Raw genomic sequence first — 18,003 nt, forward strand, 5'->3', positions numbered from 1 at the left:
AATTAAATCTTTTTTAACTATTTAATTATTATATCGGTTTTATAAAAATCCAGAACAGTTTGTCTTGACTGACTTAATGATGATCAACTAAACCTTTAAAGCTGCAAAATTTATATTTTTTACTAATATTTTCTTTTGAGTCGATAATGAGCATTAAGCCGGAATTTTGCAAAGGAGAAAATAAGGTGAAAATAGTGAAAAATATCAAAAACAAAATGTTCCGGCTCAAATGCAAAATTCATTGACAATTATATTATATACGTTGATTTCGGTTTCGTGTCAATCAAAGTAAATGGCTAACAACAAATGTTTGTATTTATTATTTATTTCTCTGTATCAGCGGCGATATTTCCTGGGTCTGGACTATGTGGCCATTCGTACATATTTATTCTTACTCATATTGAACTTATTTATTACGTGATTAATTATTATACAAAACAAAAATAATATAATAACTAATGGGAGGGAGTGCTAGCTTCTAGAGCTAGTTTCAAAATAAGCAATGAATAAATCAATTGGAATCAATTAGATATTCAAAAAACTAATTTAAAATAAATGCGTATCCCCTTAATGCTAGATTCTACAGAAGCTATACAAAGAAATAAAATATAAAATAAATAAACAAGTATTGTACACATTTTCGTGTTGATATTGTTGTTTGGAATTATAGTTATAGTAAAATTGTAGCTACAATTTTTTTGTTTTTAGATTTTATACAATATGCAAGAAAGTGAGAACAGCAGATATTTGGTCTTACTTATATTTTCAACGAACCTGATTGCAATATCAGGAAAACGGTTTCTTTGATCGACAATGCTCGACCATAAAATACCCTGTTCGATCAAATGTGTTTATTTACTATGTTCTCAAAACCGAAGTGTATTCTTATGCATATAGAATATAACTTGCAGAATGAGACATTGCTGAACCTAAAATAAAGATCTTAAGCCGAGGCAAATGATAAAAATATGCATATACCAATGCTTTGAATATCTATATTAAAATTTTTTTTAAATTATTTCTTAAATCTACATACATTTTATATGAAGAATTTCTACCCAGAAAAAATTAAATTAACCAAAGCGTTTCTTTTCACATAATTGTAATTTTGCCCTTTAACCACGTTAGATATCATAATAATATTTTTGTGAAAACTTAAAGTAAATAATAATCAAATATACCGCAGGCGTATGCTCTAAGAAAATTTGCGGTCGCTAAAAATTCTCATAGCGCTTTTGGCGGCAATATCGTAACGTAATAAAAAAATTTAAGTTCAAATAGAGGATTTCTCACAAACATTCATATTTGTTTGTTGTCACGTCTTTATTATAAAGCATACTATTACATATTCTATTGTATTGTTATGTGTTGGGCAAGCTTAATGTTAAAATGAAACTCGCTGCTTGTATATTTGTTAAAGTTTGCCAAATTGTAAGTATGTTGGTACATTTTGATTTATTGCAAATATATTTATATTTGTTAACCAAATTTATTTATTTTGAGAGAATTTCCACAAAATGATCCACAATGTTTTCAAACAGTATACGAAATTTTTTCAATGGCTTATTAATTGAAGAAAAAAAATGTATATATTTTCTTAGCAAGTGAGAGTGATATAGTCGGGAATGCCCGACTAGGAGACTCCCTGAACCCCAAGCCGAGCCGCCGTCACAAATATCAAAACCTGTTTCTACAAACACACACACACATACACACGCACGGCGTGTTTACTCTGTCGTTGTGCTGCTTTTAACCTTAACCTCACTTTATGGGAAATTTTTTCGTGATTAGCTTTGGCGTCTATTGTCAGATCTTTCTAAAATGTTAAGTGCAAAAATGTGCCGAATGAGTGTAGACGACACCAAAGCAAATGAGTATTCTTGTAAAATGGGCTTTTTTCAAATTCATTACGGGCAAGTTCCAGGTACATACAGATGGACAGATGCACGTGACTAAATCGACTTGGGTAATGATACTGGCCAAGGATTTATATACATTATTGTGCCGAAGATAGTTCCTTCTTCCTTTAAATGATTATTTGTCTGAGTAAATTTAAACAACTAGGTTTTTTGTTATTACTTTGCTTTAAAGTAGTTAACCTAAACAATTACACTAATTATTATTATGTGATTTATTTGTATAGTGCTTATGGCTTATAGTTTTTGGGTCAATACTCTCTCATCTATTTGTAGCCTCTACTCAGTTCGTACCCTACGTTGCTAGATTGACCCTACAATCTAGAATCGCATTCTTTTCTGAAAAGTCTGTTATGTATTCTAATTCTTTTCTGACTTTTGATAGACACACCCTCGCATGTGAAACAGGCCAGGTCCGGTATCCTCAAAGCTACTTGCTTAAATCCATTGCCAGAAGAAATGTCGACTGTTGATGCTGATCAAGAATGAATATACCTTATGTGGTCGGCGATGTCGATAACGATAACTCGTGAGATCCACTTCTGTACTAGCTGTAGACTAAAAGGTCTCAACAACACAAGAGATATGTTATATATATGAAATCGAACCAGAATAGAACAAACCAAGAACTCGAACGATTGGTTATGGAAATGCGACGACCACATGCAGACTCACCAAAGCTACAGGAAGTAATAGTCAGCCCACCTACAAAAAATGATCAAACCAAACCCTACTCCTAATGTGTGCAACTCCGACTCCATCACGTGACAGCTTTGCAGAACCATTACAACCTATGGCCGAGCCATATTATAAAATTTTAATTAGGCTGGCTCGAGACCCGATATTATAAAAGTTATTAAAGGCCAACAAGCACGCAATATCACCTGGATTTTATTTAAAACCAACGTGCAATTGCTTGGGAACTTTGGGGAACTTGGGAAACATGGTAGAAGCAGATCATAGTGATGATCTGATTTAATTAATATTAACAGTATAGCTTGAAAGGGAAGAAAGCAATGTTAAATGGCGTGCTTTGGGAAGATCCCTATAATACCCTTTTGCAATATGACAGGGGAGAATCCACAGCGGCCCATAAACTACAGACCATAAGAACCGAGTGGAGTTAGCAGACTCAGGCTTGGTAAACTTTTGGGATAGAAAGTATCACAGGGTATCGTTTAGTTAACAAAGAAAACAAGGATCAGTTACGAGTCCGAATCGATCACCCAGCATGTCTGTAAATAATCTGTTCTGTTTAATTTTTTACAGATTGCAACTGTGGCAGCAACCTGTTTAAAAAAGTTATCTGATAAATACTCTGAACGGTTGTTAACAATCAACAACAAAAGATTATCGGAATGGATGCTTTTGAATACAATTTCATTGACGAAGGAAACCGATGAATTAAGTGTCCTCACTTTTGTGGGGTATACATTTATATCAACTATTTTACTGCTTTCCAGGTAAAACTTTAAAATAAAAATGTGTTACATACTTATATACAAAATGTGCGCAGAATAAGTAAAGAAATCAGCGCCGAGGATAGAAAAAATTATTTTGCGAATTTGGGGACCAAAAGAAACCAAAAAAGTTTTAAAATGAAAAATATGCCAAATTTGCGATGTAGTGTAAACATTAAATATCAGATGATAACTTTTAAATCTTTTGCATATTGCAATTTTATTTCAGAATCAAAGAAAAGGATACCAATTATCACATAACTGAGATCATTTTATTGTCATTTGGAATATTGTTCTTTACCTTGCAAGGTATTTAAATAAATTCATTAACTAGCATTAGCACATTTTACATTAAACTCACGCCATAATCATAATCGACCCCAAAAGGTATATTAATTCTTGATCAGCTAAATAACCCAGCCATTATAGCCATGTGTCATAACTGTGTGTCTGTCAGTCTGTTTGTTTTTATGCAAACTAATCCCTCATTTGTAAATCTATCGTCCTGACACGTCCATAGTTCTACTGCGGGTAGTACATACATATGTCAGAACCTGCCGGATCAAACTACCATATCGTAAATCTTTAATATTAATCAGAATAAACAGTTTTATATATAAAAAAAATTATTTATCCTTATTGGCTGACTGGTGATCAACGCACAATTATAAATCATAAGAGCTAGGAAGCAGAAATTTTTACCTTATGTGATGAAGCGAATGTAGAGACGAGGTTTTGTGAAAGTTCCAACCGCAAGTCTGCACAATCGCTGAAAGCGGTTGCATGAATATTTTTTACGTTCGGCTTTTAACTCTGTTTCAAATGTCTTGAAGAATTTCTTTTTCAATTTCACCTAAAATGACAGAATATGTTTATTATAACTTTTGGCTTTTTGTAATATGCAAGTAAATGAGACGCAGAGCATAATATAAAACGGGTAGATTTAAATTTGCTACTGGGAAATAAGAGGAAAATGTATGTGTTACAAGCAAAAATGTTGGTCCTGGCAAGAACGGGAAATATTAGCTAGTTAAGCATGCACATTTAGTATTTTAGTCAGCTATTCTAAACTATTTAGCAATTAGATAGTAGATCGAGGGCCACAGTCGAATAACCTTCGAGACGATTCGCGACGTCAAACAAACAATACAAACTAAAACTTTAGGATAAGCTTAATAGTTTAGATTAGATAACTTTATACAAGAAAGAGAATACTTGTTTTTACATCCTGAACCCAAGGGTAAGCTGGCTACATGCAAAGATAAGCGTCTACGAACCCATTATGAATATATTTTCTTATTCAGCATCAACCGCAGAGTTGATAAAGCTGCCCGTTCGTCCTCCGCCCGTTTATCCGTCATCTTATCTGTCCGCCTGTTTGTATATACGAACGCGTCAATAAGAGCTGAAGTTTTGTTTGAACTCGTTGATTAGTTTAATATATATTATAGGGTATTTAATCTTGGTATCGCTTAAGATAGTCGTTATATCTTGTTTTATTAATATATTTGCTTTGTGTTTGTTTCAGGGTTATTAATATTTGGTGTTTTGGAACAATTGCCGGATGATATATTATCCTATGGTTATTCCCTCGGAACTGTGTCGTTTATATGTGCGATTCTTTTTGCCATAGATCTTTTTTTCTTTCGGCGAATGGCAGTTTCTAAAAATGTGACGTCCCAAACCGATTTGGAATTTATAGATAAGACAACTTGGAAAAAAGTGGACATGAGAATAAATACTATTGAAATGGATCGATCTGATAAGTGTTGCTTGTCGGACGCGACAAGAAATGGCAAAAAACTCAAATACCTACGAACTGATTTATGATAAACACTGAGAATAGCAAGTTTCTTTAATAATAACCACATGTATCTTAAAATTTAAAGAAAAATGTATACATTTTCAATAGAATAAATATTCTTTGATCTGAAAGGAGGAACAGAGGAGTAAGTAAGCTAAGGAAAGAGTTCTAACCACACGGTGCGAGAGAGCGAGAGAGGGTCGTAAGGCGGCGAAGCTGAACAGCAACTTCACTTTGGAAACGACGAGCGTAAGTATCGGACGTGCGAACAGAGGCAATAAGAATTAGGGGCGCCAGAGCGTTTTTGTGGGATTAGGAATAGGTTTGTTAAAGAAGTGACGGTGCAGCAGGGCCATAAAAGTTATTTACCGAATAAAAGAGGATAACAATATAAGTTTAAATACTTAGTGCTAAAGGTTTTTTTGATCGTTCGGTAAGCGACACCGAACAGTGGCACCCCATAAACTATATATATACCTTGTCCGTCTGTCTGTCCGTCCGTCCGTCTGTACGTATATATGAACACAAGGATCTCAGAACCTATAAGAGCTAGAGACTTGAGATTTTGAACATAGGTTCTCCTAGTGCCCGCACAGTACGAGTTTGTTTCCGATAATCATAACTTGCCTAGTTTCCAAGTAATCGATGAAAATAGAAATCTAAATCCTGTTTTTTGAGCAAATCTCGTAAGTTATAAGAGCTAGACTCACGAAACTTGACATGCAGCTTCTAGAATAGTATATATATATCAAGTTTCTTTCATTTTATAGCTATCGCCACGTTCCCGCTCCTACCGCATAGCTATAAATCAAGCAAATAAACAAATTGTTGTTAATAAAAATTGAAATTGATAAAAACAAAAAAAACATAATAATTGTAAGATTTTAATGTTTGCTAAGTGATGTATTGAATTTGTTCATACCGTATAATATTTTATGTAAGTCCCGAAGAAAACCGGCGTAGATCAGTCAAAATAATTTTCAATTTTTCTAAATTTTATTTTATTCAATGTTAATTTTAACACTATTTTTTTCTTCATTGAAGGAATTATATTCCACATTCTTTTTTAAGCAGTTTTCATTGTTTTGTGGTGACAATTCGAAGCTTTGATTAGAAACAGTATTATAAACAGCCAAGGCTTGCGCAACAAGCCCAGTTACATCTCCTGGATTTGATGGCAATATCATTGTATTGTTTGATTTTGCTAATTTTTTAAAAGCTTCAATATATTGCTCGGCCAACGTTAAAGATGCAGCGTTTCTCCCATCCTATAATAAAAGAAAAACAAATGTTAAATGACAAAAAATCCAAGAATTATCGGCTGACTTCGCACGTCAAAGACTTAATGATGACTTAATTGAAATTCCAATTTAGGAAAATATAATGGTATATCTTAATAAACAAAGATTTTTCATAATATGCTTATTTATAAACCGATTCTTCCTATCAATCTATATGATCAAGTAGCGAGCTGCTACAAAGAATTAGCTCCTATGTAAGAAATATACTGCATCAACTTTCCTGTTGGTACTGAACAAGAATATTTATACTTAATGGAGTCATGTCTACTTCTATGCTTTACACATTTCATAGCTCTACGGCTGAGCGAATTCAAATTTTATTGGGTTGGGTGTACTTTATGGGGTCAGCTATGGTTTACATATTTTATGACAAAATTAGAACGTTTTCTAGGAAGATATAATCAATTGTTTACTGTGAACTGTGAGCTGTAGAAACTATACTAAATATATAACAAGAACCGACTCATGGTCAATGTTGATCAGAACGTGTAATAAAAACAGGGCACAAACATCAAGTGTGAGCAGAGTTCTGTGTATAGCTAATTCAAGAACTGCCCTGCTCTATCATTAGCAGACTTTGCGTCCTCCCTGTTCTAAGCTCATCATTCCCAGTCCGAAGCTATAACCACTTGAGAATTATAGGCAACGAATAGATGACAAAGCTACACAATTCAAAGTCTACTCTTGTATTTTTACTGTATTTGATAAACAGCACCTTTTAATAATGATAGTTCGAATGTCAGCCACTAAGTGATACTAGATTTTTGATTTGTACTTACTGTATGTGACAGAGATTTTGATAGGGCTTGCAGACTTCGAGCTCTGGCATCGGCAACTGCGATCATGGCAGCAGCCTCCCCGCTAGCTTTGTTGATGTGTTCCTGTCGTTCAGCCTCTGTAAATATGCAATTAACTATAAATATATTTCATGCAATTTGACTGGTGTCTAGAGTATAAGAGTATGAGAGACGCCCATGCACGCGCACATACACAAGTTTTTATACGTACACTAGTTTTATATATAGGTTAACGACATACTACGACATACTAAACGCTTATACAGCGTTTCGGCGGTTAGAGACACGCGCGGCGGTCTGCGACACGCGCATTGTCCACAGACAGCTCATTGCTCACCTGCACGAGGCGCATAAGCTGCAGCCGCAATTCTTAGATTTAGCTTTAGTTATTTCATTTTAGTTTTAAACTGAATACCATCGAGGCAAGCGTCCCGAAAAATAGGTTCCAACCGAACTGAACCAATTTATACGCGAGTTTTTAATGCGCTTATCACATGCAAATTTGCCACAATTATAAATTTATCACATTTCTGAATATCCAGCTCATATTAAACACATCCATATAGACTTTCGTAGAAAAACGATCGAAAATTGAAATATCCGGTAGTCTCTAAAGGTGTGCGCGTATTACGGATCCGAGCAAAAACAAAAAAAAAAACAAGGTCGACGTGGGACCTCACGCTAGCTGTCCCAAATATATGTTCAGTGGTTCTGTACACGATTATATAAGTGGGTACATACCTGACGCAAGAATTCGTGATTTTCTTTTTCCCTCAGCAATATTAATTTCAGCTTCACGAACTCCCTCCGATTCTAGGATCGCTGCTCTTTTTCTTCTTTCCGCTTCAACTTGCATCTGCATTGCTTCATGGACTCTGGTCGGCAACTGATTGAGATTTTTAAGATATATGCATGTTAAACCCATATACAAATTGTAATTATTTACCCTAATATCTCGTATTTCGTAGCGCAAGCAGGCAATACCCCAAGCTTCACTGGCTTTATTTATTGAATCAACAATGCTGACATTCAAGGATTCTCTTTCCCTAAACACTTTGTCTAATGACATTTTTCCAAGTTCCGATCTCATTGTTGTTTGTGCGAGTTGAGTTATGGCAAATTCCGGGTCCTCCACACCATAAGAAGCTAAAATAAATGTTTGGTAATTACTTTGCAAATTGTGTAATTCGAAAATCAAACCTCTATAGGGATCAATAATACGTAAGTAAAGCACACCATCGATGCTCAGAGTCACATTATCGGATGTAATGGCACTTTGTTTGGGAACATCTATCGCTATTTCCTTTAGGCTTTGGACATATTTGATTTTATCGGCGACAGGAACCAAAATATTGAGGCCGGGATCTAGAATTCTATGAAACCTTCCCATTCGTTCCACTACCCAGGCCTTCATTAAATATCATTGGCATAGGAAAAAATGCGATTATTTAATGCAAAAAAAATACGTATATATAAATATATGTATATATATATATCTGTATACCTCTTGTTGCGGCACAAACATCACAACTGTGTTCATTGGAGTTGAGGCTTTTCCTCTCGACTGCCTCCTCAGGCCAGAGCCGGCAATCAAAATTTCTTTCTGAAAATTTTAACATTAACGTAACGTTAAATAATTCGCTATATTAGTTACACTTACGTGCGGCATTAATCTTCGCGTAGATAATAATAAACTATACATTTTCAAATATAAAGACCTTGCCACCAGACATATAATATAATGTAGAAAAACATCATGTTTCTGGACACAGGGTGATTTAGCCACAATAAATACCGGTGTTCCTGCATTGATGCCATGTTTCCACTGTCGATAACAAAGAGGATTGAATTGATTGTGTTTACGACAGATGAGTTAAGAAAATATTTAACGCATTATTTACTCTTATGTATCATCGAAGTCCAATCGAACGATTTCCTATGCAAGACATAGCTATACCTCATTTATATTTATACTAACGAGCTAGCCTCCCGCGCTTGCCGTTATCCCTCATTAGCATTTCAGTCAGTGATGTGGGCATGGTCGCAAAATTTCGCATAAAACGCCGGATGCGTCCAACTGCTGTACCAAAAAATTAGCAGATTTCCGAACTGGGATTTGTTCAATGTCTATAATTTGGTCGGGGTTCAAACGTAGCGCGCCATTACCATTCAAATCTTTGAAACAGACCTCCGATTAATTCAGTCCGCTGTATCGATTTGCTTCTTATAAGCAGTGCCCCATTTGTCGCAGGTACCTGAAATGACTTTGGAAATATAGAGCAATATCCGGCAGGTCGTCCATATTAACGTCGACCGCCTCCAACTAAATAGAAATCAATCTCAATGGAAATCAATCTCGGCTCGTTGTTCCAGATGAGGGCAGAAGAAAAAGTTAGGATTTTACTACTCTCCTTGCGAGAGTAGGAGATCAACCCGACCGATTGATATTTCGTCTCCTCCAGTGGATAGGAATATCGAAAATAATGGTTTTCCCGTAACCCCCATTTCTATGAACAATTCTCGATTTTCCTTTCCCAGCATACTAACGCTCACTCCTACGAGACCTTAAATGAAATGCGTTACCATAAGCTCATCGGCAAATACACGCGAGTGAGTTTGTCTGTGTCTTCACAAGACGCCGCATATTCAAATGGTCTCGTTTCTCTTGCCCATCATTTATTTTTAATTTTAAATATTTCTGTCTTTTTATTCAGAATATAAATAGCTAGATAAGTTTATATTCTTATATCTATAAACTTCTCCCTGCAACTCCGCTGTTTTTTGTTCGAACTGCAACTCTGAACGATTCCAGAGTCTGGCGGAACGGCATTAACGGCACTGGAACCCAGGAACATAATACCGATGGTAAAGTTTGGAAAACTCCGTGATGGTATGGGGCTGCATATCAAGCAAGGGCGTTGGTGACTTGACCATTAACCATTAAAAATTGATAATTTTTAGTACTTTGCTTAGAGCAATGGATTTCTATCTGTATTTTTGTAACTTGTGCTAAGAAATATAATAAATCGATATAAAATGTGTAAAAAATTATTTAAGGCATGAAGTTCAAATTGCATATAAATCAGAAATATATAAATTTTTCACTTTGTCAAAACAATCTCCTGACATACAGCGAGACTCATTTTAATAGCCAACGCGTTATTGCAAATAGAATATTTTATTATAACTGACTGAAAAGACTTCAGGGGAAATTATGCTTTCGATGAAACGCACGAAATACAGCTATTATATCTGGTGATATTAAGTGGTTTGATATATCGAATCAGCTCGACTTATAAAAGGAACACGATGATTTTTCGCCCATCACTAAAAATAATTATCGATTCGATGGTATCGATATTGCAGATTTTCAGGGCTTTTCATTAAACTATTAAGTTTTGTAATCATTGACAATATTATATAGTTATTGTTATATACATGTTGTCTTTCATATGAAACACGCGTGTTGTCTTTGCGATTTTTTATAATCGACCATTCATAAAAAAGGATAATATATAATTCTGTGAATATCCGCTAAATTAAATACTGAATCTAATTCTTTCCTTGCGGCCGCTAAATATAGAAAGTATTCAATCATAATGATGCGTGGAATCAAGATTACTTGCCTTAATAGATGTTATCACAGAGATCGATCGTTGGCGTCCATTCTTCATCGTTTATACGTATCACAAGTGGAAACTTACAAAGGTTCATATCCACTAATACAGAAGTGCAATATTACACAAATTGCTTCAGAAAATACTCATGATAACAAATCAAAAAAACCGGCTTTGGAAAACAAACATAACAAGAGCTCTGAAGACTTAGACCGTGCCTACAATGTGCTGAAGAGGACACTGCCAAAACTGTTTGTCGAACCACTGGACTATTCCATTTATAGTCCAAATCTTATATTTCAAAATAACATAACTGGCAAATATACGGTAGGTTTGTACCACTATGTTAAGCAAATAGCGATTCTCCGTACGGTTGGTCATTTGAAGTACGCATACGTTAAATTTGAAATACTTAAAATTACTAAACACTCGGAGGACTACACAGTTCGCATCAGATGGCGAGTCAGAGGCATATCGGGCCTAAAAGTAATGTTCCAATTTTGGAAGTACAAAGTGTGGGAGCTGCAGGAAGTACTTAAAGATCAGGAGGCCTGGTACGACGGATACTCTATCTGCTTTCTAGGCGATGATGGTTTAATAAGCAAGCATGTTGTTGACAAAATAATGCCGGACGAGAGTCGTGAAATAGTTACCAACAATTCTGGCTCAACGCTGCCAACAGGGACCGTGGCGGCAACGACATCACAAAAAATTAGTTTTCATCCGTTCAGATATTTATTGTATCCATTTTCTAAATTTAACTAGATTATAGCACACAAATAAATTAAAAAAAATATTATGTTTGCATTATAAAATTTACTTTATTTATTGTTTAAACGTATATATAGATCCCTTCATAATGTACTTGTATGGGCGCAAACGAATGCGTTTCGTGTATGCGCTAATATACGGTTTCTCTTTATTGTATTCCCTAACAGTTTGCACTGCTCCTTCCGTTTCGAGAAAAATATCGAAACTATAAATGGTGCGAAACAGTTGGGAGTAGAGCAGTCGGTTGCCGCTCTCCAAATGCTTGGGCTGCAAAGAGTTTGTCCAGAATTCCATCATCTGCAAGGGTATATTCTAAGTTGAGAGATTCAAAGATGTTGACCAATTGTATCCTTACCTTAATAGCTGCATTGTTAACTGCCGTATGTCGACCATTCCAATGAACGCTTAGTGTCCAGATTGGGATATCCAATGGGTAGTTGCTAGGTATTCGAATGAAGCATTCCATTTTGGCAGATCCACGCACAATTACAGCCCTATAGGAGGTGTATGTGATTCCATTAGAAGACGACAAATTGTCAATTAATTCTGAATTTTGAATGTTGAATTCTTCACTAGAGATTGCAGTCCACTGGACAAGACTGCCCGATAAGCCTGCTGGATATATATTCTCCTTTGAAGTGGACATATCGACATCTTTATAGGTCAAGCCTCGAATTTGCTGGGTTAATCGCAACCAAGATCGCCAACGTTTTAGAATTCGAATGAATACTTTACGAATTAGCTTGTGCAAATTAAATTCGTGCTTGAAAATTTTCTTTTTATTGACTGTCGCTATTGAACACATGCTCTGCAACCAGCAATATGGTTTTCCAAATCTATTTTTAACAAGATATTCCAGGCACTCTTCCGTGGTCAAATTTAGACTTTGCAACTGAAAATAGAAAAAAGATAATTTAAGAGACATTGTATTTGAATTAATTACCAGTCCGCGTCTAAATATCTTGTCTTTATTGCATTTTAATTTAGTCCGCTTTTGTGAAAACGTTTGCAAAACTTATTTTTTCAAATTAATTTGAATAACGATCTTTGAAAATGAGTTGGGTTTGGATTGCAATATGATTGATGGCCCTTTATTACCTGCAATTGTCCGTTGGCGTTGATTCATTATAAAGTTTAGTGGTCACAGTTCAATAAAAAAAGGAAAGTTTATGGATAGTTTTTTCACACAAATCTCAAAAATGCCACAAAATAACATTTTTAATATGGCTGCATCAACGCATCGTTGGTTTTATAAAAAGTTTGTAACAAGCCTCTCGGTCTCACACGGTTGAAATTGTTCCATAAAATTGTAGATATATACTTTCCATACATTTGCCTTATCACTATGTTATCTATGTTATTTACTACGATATCAGAGTTTAAATACCAAATAATAATTTTACCTTATCAAGACATTTTTCATGAATTTCTTACCTCATATTCGATACCTGGAATAGGAATATCTTTTCCCGAATCGTCGGCATATAAATGTCCAAGAAGATCCTCAACCAAATTCATGTCTCTTTAAAAAATGTACATTATTATATTGTTTAATGTAATATATATTATTGATACTAACCCTTGAAAATTTGAGTTATTTGTGCTGTTGAATTGTGGATGAACTGTGACACATTTAAGCAATTCCCAATACCGGATTATTAACACCAACTCATAACATTTATCTGGGCTTTCTATCTATAATTAAAACATAGATAAAAAAGATACTATAAAAAGTGCTCTGTGCCCACCGAACATAGTTTTCTTGCTCAACTTACAACTAGTTTTATATGAAGTGGGTGAGGTTTCAAGAGACTTTCTATTGTACTTTCGGGCGTCGCTTCGCATGCACTTTTTTTGTCCATAAAATGTCGTCGTTCCTTTAAAACAGTTTCCGATTCCGAAAGCAACTCCTGCATTTGTGCATCACTCTCAAAACCAATTACTTCGGATGCAAAATCTTTTTTGTCACGTTGTAGCGCTTGCAGGTTTATAAATAATATATACAAAGGTCGTGGCAGGTACTTAAATATTGAACTTAATTTCCATTCAACATCAAGAGACAGTTGGAGCGCATCATGCAATGGTTTAGTCGATTCTAGTAGTGTGCGTAATGCCGGAGCGAATGAAAGATATTTTTGTGTTTGCTTGAGATTTTCTTGCAATAACTCCTGTTTTGAAGAGAGCAAAGCACTGTACTGATTATCAAGTTCTTTACGCAATCGTAGCTCGCATTCCAGACGATATAAATGGCTTTTGTGATTTGACAAATTCGCCTTCTCACTATGATCAGCATCGAGCTTGTTGGAATATTCTTTATCAGACAACAGCTCCAAATAAGAGTCGCGACTTTTAAATTTCTGACACCGGACTATTTCCTTTTTCAAATGACTAACTTCATATAAAAGATTTTGCAATTGCAATCTACTTAGGTCAACTTTAGATTTTTGCAAATGCAATTCATCTCGCCCAGACTTAATGTTTCGCTTGACCTTTCGATTTGAATGCTTAAGGGCCACAAACATTAATACACTTGTAGATTGCTGCGATTCCAAAGCATGTTCCTAAAAACAAAACATATTTTAGAATTTCAGTTGATCGAAAGCCACATCGTACTCACAGTGCTCTTCAATTTATAGAGATTGTTCATCGCTTCTTTTAATTTTACAAACTGTGTGTTTAATAAATTCTCCATTTTAAAGTTGATTTAGTTTGGCCACTATAATTAAAAGATTGATCAAAAACACTTTCAATAGTCTAAATGCAGTCTCTCAAAGGAGCATCTATCAGGGGTGCACTGATATACATAGATGTTCCAAAAATATCGATATTTTCGTTTCATAAATCGACCTGATTCGATTTATCGAATCACCGGGATGATGTGATTTCCCATCACTTCATCTTTTTAGCTTACCAACTTATTAAAAATTTCCTAACTTCCTACCAACTACTTTCTTTCTTTTTCCTATTTATTGTATATTCTTAAATAATATATTAACTTAAGAAAATGTGTTATTTTTAATTAATATCATTATTTTCTTTACTAACACCTTCCTCCTTATCTGTTGGCTCTAATAACGTCACTGACAAGATTAGCTGTTATAAGGGGCATAGCTGGCCGGACTGGCAAATAATATTCCTCCATCGTGTCGGTGATGCTATTAGAAATATTTGTATTCTTATGTACTCAATACTTAGGTTTAAATACGGTTTGTCGACCATTAATAATTATTGCTATACTAACTTCCACTAGCTTTGGATGTGGATGCAAACGCGGTGACAGTAGAAACAAACTCATTTCAATGATCCGTTGAACTGAACTTATTCTAACCGAAACTACACATTTCTATGTGGTTCATCCCTAACTCTTAAATAAATATACATGCCGCAAAGGAAAACTTATTTTCTGTAGACTGTAGATAAATTAATACCTTTCAACAATGCTTCGGTCGATTTATAAAAGAGCCAATACGTTAAAGATTATTGTTCCAAGACGCAGTTTGCAGCAGACTGTTTTGGAAGCTCCAGTCAAAGTAGGTATTATGTATGGGCTACAAAAATTATACAATGCACAAAAATCCGAAGTGTTGGGCGAATTGCTTCTATAACTAGAACAACAAAACCAGAGAGAATATTCAATTTCCTTAGATTTCTAGTTAAAGTCATACATAAAGTCATTTAAGAGTGCCACCCAGGCTGAGTTTTTGAACGCATCATTCTACCCAACCTGGCGAACAGTGCAATGGAGCAATAGGCATTGCCTTCCGTATTTCTTACGCGGGGGTGGGGCGGACTCTACTCTGCGAGGGCTGTCAACTGCTCAGGACAGTTGCAAAATATGACTGGCCGGGAGCAAAGTCGTGGGCAACGGGTGCTTCGTTAGGGGGAGATGAATTCTTGCACGGCTTGCATTTCTGCCTTGAGCTGACGCTTCTGATGAAAGGCAGATGTATCTAACAGCCTTTGGTTTCGGCTGGGCTTGCATTTTTACGAATACGTTAGGAGTAAGCGGAGTAGCACACTCTCTCTTTTTTACCGTCCCCTTTTTGGGCTTGAAGGTCGTCTTTTGCCAGGCTGTAGATGTCTTTGTCTTGGTTTAGCTTTAAAATAACAGCCGCACAGTATTATGTAGATCGGAAGGAGTTCAGAACAATGCTGCTCGGTTGGGCAGCAGAGGCTTTTGCGACTCTCGATTTATTTTAAATTGCGAAGCTGTGACCATACCCATTCTAGTAATAATTATGTAGTTGCGACATTAATCGAGTTTGGATTTGCTCTTTTGGCTGCAAGGCTTGATTGTAGAGATAGTAACCCCGCCTCCTTATAGATTTTCCCGGTGGGCAGCAAGTACTACTACGCTACGACGACACCTTGCGTGCTTTGTGGGCTTGCTGGCGGTTTCTACCAGTGCTTCTCCTTGTCCCCTTGTTTTCCACACCAAAACGTTCCGAGGACAATAGGTGCGCTGTGTGGGATTGCTGGTGCCCCTGGTGGTGGAGTGATCTCCCCTCTGTTCCCCTTTTTATCTCCGGATTTACTATGGCTTAAAAATAAAAAGCGTTTTAATATCCTCTTCTCATTTCATTCAGCATATACCGCCACGAGCTCCTCAATTGAATCATATAAGCAAATCAAATGAAAAAACAGTTGGCAAGTGGTTCCTAGGATGCAGCGGCATGGTGTTCGTTGCTGTTGGACTTGGTAAATTTAAAACAAAACAATAAAATTCCAACCTCAGCGAATTCTTTTTTACATAAAGGCGGCGTAACAAGATTAACAGAATCAGGACTATCAATGGTGTCTTGGAAACTACTTGGTGAGCGCATGCCACGCAATCAAGAAGAATGGATTAAAGAGTTTGAGAAATATCAACAGTATCCTGAATTTAAGCTGTAAGTAAATAAATGCGTGCAACAAACAAATAAACAACCCCTGGCCACATATATAATATTTTACATATATTCAATACAAGCAAAAAAAAATAATGCGTTAAAGTATTTCATTTTTCAAGTTGTATTGATATTTTTGAATGCAAACACCAACTTTTCAATTTACTATATACTAACACATACTAATATATGTATACATAATATTTTAATATCTCTCTTTTCCAGAAAGAATGCTAGAATGACATTGGAAGACTTTAAATTTATATATATGATGGAATATATACACAGGATGTGGGGTCGTGCAATCGGTGCATTTTTTCTAGTTCCGGCTGCATACTTTTGGAGAAAAGGCTATTTTTGTGCTAAAACAAAAAAGGTTGTAGTATTATTAGGGACTTTAATTGGACTCCAAGGTTTAATGGGATGGTATATGGTGAAGTCCGGCTTGGAAGACAGATTTGATAACCCAAATGATGTGCCGCGCGTTTCCCAATATAGATTGGCATCACATTTAGCTGCAGCATTTGTCCTATATGCTCTGTTTTTATCTAATGCAATGTCCAAGTTGATACCAGCTGATATATGTGTATCTACAGCAAAGCGGATGGTTAATATTAAGAAATTGGCACATGTAACGAAAGGAATGGTGTTCTTGACAGCTATCTCTGGAGCATTTGTGGCTGGACTGGATGCTGGATTAGTTTATAATTCATTTCCAAAAATGGGCGATAGCTGGATACCTGATGATATACTGCAATTTAAACCAATACTCAAAAATGTTACTGAAAATCCAACGACGGTTCAGTTCAACCATCGTATATTGGGCATTACAACAGTATCATTTATAACGGCTTTATGGTTGATGAGTCGCAAAAAATTACCCAAACGTGCAAATTGGGCTATTAATGCAGTAACTATTATGGCCTGGACGCAAGCTACTTTAGGTGTAACTACATTATTAACCTATGTACCTGTGCCATTGGCCACAGCTCATCAATCTGGATCTTTAATTCTACTCAGTTTTGCCGTGTGGCTTTCGCACGAACTCCGACTTTTAAAGTACATACCAAAATAAATCCAAATAGCATCGTAACCTGGCACACATATTAAAGAAATTAATTGCTTTCTTTTTCTTTAAATAATTGATAATTATTTATAAAAAATTTTATAAAATAAGTGAAAGAAATTGAGAAAATACAAATTCTAATATTGTTCGTTTCTGGAACAAGTGAAACAGACGATTATTATTATTCAAATGCTTGAGTTTCATCTAAAGTAGGATGTAAGAAAATTAAATGCCTGCCTTCAGGAAAGCTGTTTGTTACCAATCTGTTTGGGTAAGTATTCAATTTTTGGAAGGGGATTTTCAAGAAATTTTTATTTTCTGTTACTCAGCGCAGAACAGGAGCAGAAAGAGTGTTCAACATGTTCCTCTTCTTTCTCGTCTCTGC

The 18,003-nt window shown here is 35.6% G+C and overlaps 5 protein-coding genes across 6 annotated transcripts; 3 read left to right on the top strand and 2 right to left on the bottom strand.

Moving 5' to 3' along the window:
- Window positions 1-1,353: 1,353 nt before the first annotated feature.
- On the top strand, window positions 1,354-5,311 carry LOC135431855 (uncharacterized). 2 transcript variants are annotated; one of them, XM_064687196.1, is made up of 4 exons: window positions 1,354-1,431; window positions 3,186-3,379; window positions 3,606-3,685; window positions 4,905-5,311. In XM_064687196.1, exons 1-4 carry the CDS (start codon window positions 1,390-1,392, stop codon window positions 5,204-5,206), a joined length of 618 nt encoding a protein of 205 aa, XP_064543266.1. In that variant the 5' UTR covers window positions 1,354-1,389; the 3' UTR covers window positions 5,207-5,311. The 2 variants fall into 2 exon arrangements, 1 of the variants encoding a protein (XP_064543266.1); XR_010436849.1 differs by lacking the exons at window positions 1,354-1,431; window positions 3,606-3,685; window positions 4,905-5,311 and adding an exon at window positions 1,729-1,966 and having other exon boundaries at window positions 3,186-3,310.
- An 846-nt stretch (window positions 5,312-6,157) lies between these two features.
- Stoml2 (stomatin like 2) lies at window positions 6,158-9,076 on the bottom strand. The gene is made up of 7 exons (XM_064687194.1): window positions 8,939-9,076; window positions 8,783-8,881; window positions 8,479-8,686; window positions 8,225-8,424; window positions 8,020-8,164; window positions 7,261-7,376; window positions 6,158-6,448 (listed from the first exon to the last, which is right to left on the bottom strand). The coding sequence occupies exons 1-7, from the start codon at window positions 8,978-8,980 to the stop codon at window positions 6,182-6,184; spliced, it is 1,077 nt and encodes a 358-aa protein (XP_064543264.1). The 5' UTR covers window positions 8,981-9,076; the 3' UTR covers window positions 6,158-6,181.
- A 1,598-nt stretch (window positions 9,077-10,674) lies between these two features.
- On the top strand, window positions 10,675-11,710 carry LOC135431972 (uncharacterized protein C6orf136 homolog). The gene has a single exon (XM_064687402.1). It carries the CDS (start codon window positions 10,878-10,880, stop codon window positions 11,658-11,660), a length of 783 nt encoding a protein of 260 aa, XP_064543472.1. The 5' UTR covers window positions 10,675-10,877; the 3' UTR covers window positions 11,661-11,710.
- Window positions 11,692-14,444, bottom strand: thoc5 (THO complex 5). The gene is made up of 6 exons (XM_064687401.1): window positions 14,284-14,444; window positions 13,442-14,227; window positions 13,246-13,361; window positions 13,101-13,188; window positions 12,022-12,558; window positions 11,692-11,963 (listed from the first exon to the last, which is right to left on the bottom strand). Exons 1-6 carry the CDS (start codon window positions 14,356-14,358, stop codon window positions 11,721-11,723), a joined length of 1,845 nt encoding a protein of 614 aa, XP_064543471.1. The 5' UTR covers window positions 14,359-14,444; the 3' UTR covers window positions 11,692-11,720.
- Window positions 14,445-15,030: 586 nt separating this feature from the next.
- On the top strand, window positions 15,031-17,786 carry LOC135431769 (heme A synthase COX15). Its single transcript, XM_064687077.1, has 4 exons — window positions 15,031-15,196; window positions 16,253-16,364; window positions 16,423-16,555; window positions 16,778-17,786. The coding sequence occupies exons 1-4, from the start codon at window positions 15,104-15,106 to the stop codon at window positions 17,625-17,627; spliced, it is 1,188 nt and encodes a 395-aa protein (XP_064543147.1). The 5' UTR covers window positions 15,031-15,103; the 3' UTR covers window positions 17,628-17,786.
- The last annotated feature ends 217 nt before the right edge of the window (window positions 17,787-18,003 follow it).

This window comes from Drosophila montana, unplaced genomic scaffold, assembly GCF_035044405.1.
Source record: "Drosophila montana isolate Dmon_TW-CO22-7 unplaced genomic scaffold, ASM3504440v1 contig_3200_1, whole genome shotgun sequence".
Classification (NCBI taxonomy): Eukaryota; Metazoa; Arthropoda; class Insecta; order Diptera; family Drosophilidae; genus Drosophila; species Drosophila montana.